This window comes from Cariama cristata, unplaced genomic scaffold (assembly GCF_000690535.1).
Source record: "Cariama cristata isolate BGI_N322 unplaced genomic scaffold, ASM69053v1 scaffold20587, whole genome shotgun sequence".
NCBI classification, from domain to species: domain Eukaryota; kingdom Metazoa; phylum Chordata; class Aves; order Cariamiformes; family Cariamidae; genus Cariama; species Cariama cristata.
Window position 1 is genome coordinate 41,645 of NW_009625198.1, and position 7,832 is coordinate 49,476.

Sequence of the window (7,832 nt, forward strand, 5' to 3'; positions counted from 1 at the left end):
GGGGGGGGGGTACTAGGCTGGGAGGCCCAAGGGGAAAAGCTAGTTGCATGAATGCATGCAGACATACATTTAGTCACTAACATCTTAGCATCTCCATACATAGGTAAGGACGTATTACAAATTCTTCAGTTTGTGCAGGAAAATAGAGTTCCATTACCACAGTAAAAAGGCTACTGCTCCTAAAAATGCTTTATTTTCATTGTCCTAGGTTGTCCCAGAGGCACAAACTGTATTTTAGCTTGTGCTGTGTTTTGGTTATCTCAATTATGCTCTTTTCCAACTCATTTTAATCGGCAGTCGTTCAGAACCGTATGTTGGTTATCAGTCTGCCTGTGCCACCTCCATGCTCGCCATTAACCCTCTCCTGCATGCCTAGGACAGTCAGGCATGTCTGCATAACACTTTGCCATCATTGCTTGTCTTATTTTGTAACAAATCATTTTCTTTAAATATCTTCAGCACTAGAGTTTCATCCCAGTATCCATGTATGCTGCTATAACTATACCACTGCAACCATCATTACATTCCAGTTCTTGGCATAACTGATAAGAGACCGTAATGTATTTGTGTTGATCTGGGGAAATAACACATCTCAGCTCTAGCCTACGATACAATCAAGAGAAACTCCTAGAACTGCAGTCCATCTTCAGCACTTCAGTAACCTGTTGTGAGCACTGAAAACCTGGAACACCACCAGAGAGATTCACCACTGCAAGCTAATGACTGTTTTCAGAAGTCAACCACTTGCCATTCAAATGCTGCCTTAAACTAGAGTGCCTAAACCTGTCGTTTGCCAACACTACCACTTACAGTATCCCACAAAGGGCTTTGTGTCTCTTTTCACAGTGCTGCAGCTGCTGAGGTAGCCACGGTAGGTGTCTTCTAGAGCTCTACTTTACTGGATACATGGTGCATCATGAATTTTATACATTGAAACGTGTATCTCTTCATTTTACTTCAATATTTTTTAAAATATTTTTATGGAAACTGTCTTTTAGTTTTTCACTATGAAGTTCCAATTTTAATTACTGCAGTGCTAGTCCATTTCCAGGTGATGCTTCATTGTATGGACCAGTTGAAATTTGAGTGATACTTCGTAATGATCTATGTGCACTTTTACTTGTAAACAATTGAAATTTGGATATGTTTATACGTGTAAATATAGTTGTCTGCAGTGCCCCTATCGCTTATGTTGTCTTGCCTCCCATTTGTGGTTCTCTTAATAACTACATCTTACCTGATTTCTTAGGGTGATAAGAATTAGACTAGAGATGTTAGGGGGAGGGACACTTGTATCAAAGCAAGCTTGTCAACCCAGCCACCTGCTGTTTGGGGAAATGAAATAATAATCAAACCATCCTGTTTTTCTGGGGTCTGAAGCAATAGTTGGATGCAGCAGTGCTGGATTCTTTTTAATTTCAGTGTTATTAGGAACTGTACTACCAGTAAAACTGAATTTGAATGACTTGTGTAGAGGTTTATTTCTTTTGTTATGTATACCACTATTACACAGCTTGACCTAGTGTATTATGGGGGCTATTAAACTCTAAAGTTTAGATTTTTGGAGCTTGTATACAGGGTTATTTATACAATAATGTGACATTACTCAATACTGACAAAACTACTTAGGTAGTTTTTTGGGTTTCGGGGTTTGGGAGGGGGTGGTTGTTGGTTTGTTTGTTTTTTTTAAATCTAGTGCTTTATTATTTTAAAGTTAGAGAAAAGGAGGAAATGTGATCTATGTATTTTCTGCTAAAGGGCCTGTGGTTTGCCTGGCTAACAGCCTTGCAGGTCAGTAATAACACTTCCTGGTAAAGGACTAAATGTTCTTTTCATGCTACTGTTTGTTTTTCTAAAACCAGGATTTGCTTCCTTTGGAGGCAGGTTGCTTTCATGAGGGATAGTGCAACTTGTATGAGGGTTATTAAACATAGGAAAAAAACATTTGTACTTGCACAGCTAGTTATACATCACTTACTCTAAAATTCTGAATGTGAGTTGTCTTAAAGAATCTTACATTTTCCAGTAATTTTTAATCCTTTTTTGTGCACATGTTGATTTCCTAAATGTTAAATACTTTGTTTAAAAATAGTGTTCTCTGTTGAGAATATTTTCATGGAATAAAAAAAGAAAAAAAAAAAATCTTTTCATGGTCTAATTAGCTTCCCCATTTGTCTTCTGTTGAGATTGACAGGGAGACTTTCAGTATGTGGTCTGTAACCTCTTGTTACGTGCTGGTAGAAGCTCTGCTACCATTGTATTGTACCTGGGAGGAACAGCTAATACCAGTTTGGAGTTGGTTTTGTTGTTAGCCTACTCAAATACTTTCAAATGCTGTAAGTAACGTCTCACTCCAGAAATAAGCTTACTGACAGCGAGCACATGCAGTTCTAACCATAGTTCTTGCTTAAATCTTTATACAGCTTGTGAGGATACTGCTTATACACCAATTCTCTATGTGACAAAGTGGAATTTACTGCTAAAGCACTCTTTATATAAACACCATGCATGCTGATTTCCTATGAAAAGTGCTAACAGCTTTAGGCTTTGCCTTTATCTAAGGGAAAAAAAAAACCAAAACACAAAACTACTTACCAAAGTGATTCACCTCAGTAAATGAAGCAAGTTTAATATATACATACACCCACATTTACTCCTATCTGAAAGCATTTTAATTATCTGGATTGTTTGTTCTTGCCATTTTGTCATTCATTCCTGGCAGCATAGCTGTTTGTTTGTTGTGCAGGCTCCAGCAAAAGCCCAAGTACTACAGATTCTGTCTTAAAACAACAAACAGAAACAAACCCACAAAATAGTCGTCCCAACACATACACAACTAATTTTCTACTTTCATAGGTGCAGTGATATTTGAGCCTTCTGTTGTGGTCACAGATAAAGGATCATTTCTGCAATCCGCAGTATTTCTGCAATCTGCAAATGCGCAAGTTTTTTTGCATAAAGATACACTTCAATTCACAATTCTATGTACAGTATTTTATACTCATTAAAGGAATATTATACAACAGTTTTTCTGCAATGTCACATATTTGCTCTTTTTTTTATTACACTGTTTGCTTAATTTTAATATTAAGATGCCAGTGCCCTTACTCCTAGGCATTATCAAAACATTGCAACTCTGGGGAAACACAAAAAGCTGTAAGACTATCTTACAGGGATAACCTAACTGTTTAAAGGGATCATCAACTGACTTGGTGACACAGTAAATAAATAATTTGTCTAGAAATCAGTAGTTCTAAAACAAGCGTGCATTGTGCAGTTAAAAGTTCTAAACATCTTGTGAAATGCAAGAAGTTTGTGCAGTATCAAATTGCCAAAAGAAAGCTAAGGTTATTTCAAGTATATCATTTAAATAGTGTTTACAGAGTCTTATATAGTTATTTTTTCCACCTGCTTCACAAGAGGAGGTTCCAGTTTTCGGGAAAGTGCAGTTAAAATCTGGCTGAATTTCTCGTATCTTTCATTTTGATTGACTTGTGCACCTTTGCTGCCCCAGAGCAATCTCATTTGAAATTCTGTCTTGAAGATTTCACTCATCTCTTCATCTGGCTGGAAACCTAGTAAGTAAAAAGAATCCCGCGATATGACCACCAGGCAAGTTTGTTATTCAGAAGGAATGGCTTTTAAACTGTATTCCCTCCAAGTAAGATAACCTTTAGTGTGCTGGGTTCGTTTTGCACCATGATTTTTAACAAGCTAGTAAAACAGTGAAAATCCTTTCCATGTGACCTTCTAGTAGCACACCCATGGTGCTAGGACACTTGGACAGGCAGCCTTTGCTCAATTCTAATGGTCTAACCTTATAATTACTGATGTATACATGCTGCCTGCAGAAATAAATGTATTTCTCTCCCCTCCCTTAACTTTTTCACTGCGTTTGAAATATAAAGTCACATTATTAGCATGTTGCTGCTTTCTGGCTGCAGGCAGTCATGATCTCAGTGTTGCACCTTGTGCTGCTGTAAAGAATCTTACTATGATGGGTGGTGTTTTATTCACAAAAATCAGAGTAGGAATTTTAAATTGTACAGAAGACAGGAAGTTATCCTTGGTCCTTACTGTACTTCTATTCAGCTGCTAGAAGAGTCAGCATATTAAGGCATGAGAACTTTCAGTACGTCTAGCAAAAATGTATGCTCTGTTGCTTACTGGAGAACTATAGTGATGAATAATTTACTGTCGTCTTTTAAACAATATTGATGTAGTCCTCAGACTGAGTTCCCTGCAGGACATCTGCTACTATCTCAGCTCCAATGAAAGAGAAGAAGATTGTCTTGCACTGATTTTCAGGGGCATTGAGGCAGAGACCTTATTCTTCAGACATAACCCCCACATTCTGTTAATGTGCAGCAGTTTTTCCTACTAGTGCTCCCTACCTTCCAGCATCCGTCGTGCAGTCAAGCTGTACGTTTCTGCATTCTGTGCTATCTGACGAGCTGTGGCCAAGTGCTTGAGCATTATTTCGCAGCTTTGGTCACTGCTTTCCCACAAGTCCATGCCTTCAAAAACAACAGCTTGGCGCTCCATCAAGGTAACGAGAGGCATCAGCAGTGGCACTGTTACATTGTTCTGCGGAGCTCCGATGGTCTCTGGGTTGGAGAGTAACAAATCACATCATCAGACATTATAAAACCTGCTAATTGAAGAAGGTATTGTAACTGCAGTATTCTTTTCAAAGTTGGAAACTATTATTTGTCTTCCATCTTTCAAATTAACACCTTACCTCAGCTACACCTGTCCTACCACTTTCCAGTGAACTGGTTGGGGGAGAAGGCCAAGACAAATTAGTGTTGGAAAAATGTATTTGCTACAGAAGGCTCTGCCAAATCACTACCCAGTAGCACAGAGATGTTAAACAGGTTTAAAATCTGGGTCATTCCAATAAATTGTGAGAGGCTATAAAAGGTTTTCCTTCTCTACCCATTCTCTTAGAGAAGTGTTATCTCTGCCTTGCACCCCACCCCTTTGGAGACTAGAGCTGCAAAGAATCTTGATGCAGGAGCACGTGCCATGATCAGAGGAATTTGCTGACAAACCTAATCTTTGTATTGAGGATTCATCCTCTGATCCAATAGGCAAAGCAAATAAAAAGCAAAATTTGCCAGAAGTAACTCTTCTCTGAGGAAGGAGATTATTTTTTTTCCTGTCTTTGAGCCAAGATGATGCAGAGTGTTTCAGTTTCTGCTCCACAAAGAGAGCATAAGGGTTTGGGAAGAATGTTCTATTCTGCATGGGTAGATGCACACAAGCACATGGCAGACTGTTTCATTGTCTTATAATGCGTTATACAAGTTCATGTAGTCATTTTAACATATGATGCATAGCTATCAAAACAGCAGCTGCCTCATCTCCCTACATGGGAAATCAGTACTGGGAGATTTAAAAGGCTAAGTAGAAACCAGTGTCGCTTATACTTACTATTCCACTCATCTTGTCCTTCATGCAAAGCTTTGCTAAATGGCTTCAGCTGTTTTTCATACGTAATGGCAGTCTGGGTATAATGATGTCTTAGAGAGGTCCAGGTTTGTTCTAGCCTAGTGACCTGTTCATACAAAACAGAGGATACCCATTATTGACTCCATAGCAATTCACAGGAAAAAGTACGCTGCTAGTGATGAGGTTTCTGTTTCATGGTCTCTCTAGTCTTGAAGAAATTGCGTAAATTAAATTAAACAAACCAGGAAAAACAACTCCATGTTTTGGAACAAAGAGAAACAGATTTTTACCTGTGGCATTTCCAGTGCTTTCATAATGGCAGAAAATGCATACAAATCCCCTAGTGAGTCCTTCAGCTCCACTGCGACTTGGATGATCCTGTTTAATGTTGCTGCTCTATCTTCTAGATTTCCTGTGCAACCCAAGATATCCACAGCTATTCCTATTGCCATGGTATTGTGCCTGTAAGTGAAACAATTCAGACTATGGGTTACAAAGTATTAAGTTAGTAATACATTATGCTGTACCTGAGTTCAGAGAAGATCAATTCAAAGGTGTATTTCAATAGCCTGGTGTGCCCAGCAAACTTACTCTTACCAACATCTTTGTATCAAGAGCCATAATGCTGTTACATGGTATACACGTTGGCTTTGAATTTGTGTTTTCATTTAATACATTTTCCAAAGATAGTACTATTATACAAGATTCTGCTCAAGCAGTGAATGAATGAACACTTTTGGGGAAATTGCCCCAATTCCCTTTGTCCTCCCCACTCAAATCCTGGGACCTTCCCCCTAAATTTCAGCAACCAAACTACTGAAATCTGAATCAGAGCAGCAGAAAAGCTAGATCAGGGTAGAAGACCCTAATTGTTCCCCCTTAACTTCTCCGGAAGTTTTGTGGAAAGCTTTGCTGATCATTTTTTACTTTACTAGATCCTCTAGCCCCTTCCCCAGTTGCAGAAGACTACACTTCCTTCAGTCTTCTCCACAAACATGCACATGCCCAGCTAGATTATAGGTCCTCTGAACTTTAGTTTACCTGAGCTCTTAAGGTGTTCAGCAGCTCTAAGGACGCTACTTTCAATACAAGTCCCCTTTCCCTTTATTACATGCATGGAGTTGCCCTATGACCTTAAGGAATTTTTGCTATGCAAAAAAAGTTATATGCCATCTCACTAAATTATCTTCTGTACACATGAATTCAGAAAATCTGCAGGAGAGCATTCTTTGAGGAAATGTAGAGTACAGTGTAGGAATGCTCTGATCTTCTGGCCATCTGCCCTGGAAATGAGTAACAGGAACATTTACCTTTCAATTAGGTCAAGGCGCAGTTGATGTCCGTAAGGCAATGTAATCAGTTCAAGACCAGAGTTCACTCCCATAATCCTCCTCATCTCTTCAGAAACTTCCAGTATCCTCGCCACCTGTCAAGGGCAAAAATCTGTGCATGAGTTTTGAAACTAACTTCAAAAAAACCAAACCCTAGCCCCATAGAAGTCTTTCAGGTTAGTGCAGGACATATAGAGCTAAGTGCACAGTGTGTATCATTAGAAGACAGTCATCTAAGAAAAACTTAACTTTTATACACATTCCAGTGTCTTACACAAACAGACCAATAAAACATTTTTTTTGCGTGATTCAGCCATCAGAAAACATATAAAAGATGTGACCAAAATGCTTTATCAAACTTCCATCCTCCACTTCCAGGAGATTCATATGCAAGCTCCATGAAATGTGGTACACTCGGCCTGATCCTCATCAGAGTTGCACCGCTCCTTGGCCTTAAAGATAAACACATTTGCTTTGCCACCTTCTTTTCTAAAAAAGACGACTGCTCAGAATGTTTTTGGGTTACACTACAGGGTCCTCATAAGGATTAATTAATAAAAGGACTTTAAGGAGGACACTGAATGTTGAATGGCTAATGAAGTCACTATGTGACTGCCTCACCAATTTGTCTTCGCTTTTTAAACAGACAGTATTAGCTACTGGTTATACCAATAACAATTATATATGCTAATTATAAGCAAACCCACATTAATATGATAACGTGAGATTATCTGCTGGTTTAAGGCCTGTATGTCAACATATGTACAAGCCAATCTGCCTGCTCTTTTCTGATACACCCATCAGCAGGCTTTCTTGGTTATGAAAAGATTAAAGCAATCTGGGCCACACAACAAGCCTCACTGGTATGAAATCCAGCACTGTAGAGAAACCTGTTTCACTTTTAGAGACACAGGAATGACCTGAAGCCCCTGGAGACACACCCATTGCTATTTGTTTGTCACAAAAGGCCCTCTCAGGCATGCACGTGGGAGATAAGTCACTCCATCACTTAATATATGGATGCTTCTTTCATTATTAGAAATGTCA

At 38.9% G+C, this 7,832-nt stretch overlaps 1 protein-coding gene across 1 annotated transcript; it reads right to left on the minus strand.

The window, feature by feature from the left end:
- Positions 1-3,078: 3,078 nt before the first annotated feature.
- Positions 3,079-6,880, minus strand: LOC104164249 (breast cancer anti-estrogen resistance protein 3-like; the record flags this gene model as incomplete). The annotated part of the gene is made up of 5 exons (XM_009703526.1): positions 3,079-3,575; positions 4,395-4,607; positions 5,437-5,560; positions 5,745-5,916; positions 6,765-6,880. Coding segments are annotated over 5 exons (813 nt in total), but the record flags the coding sequence as incomplete, so codon positions are not given.
- Positions 6,881-7,832: the final 952 nt, after the last annotated feature.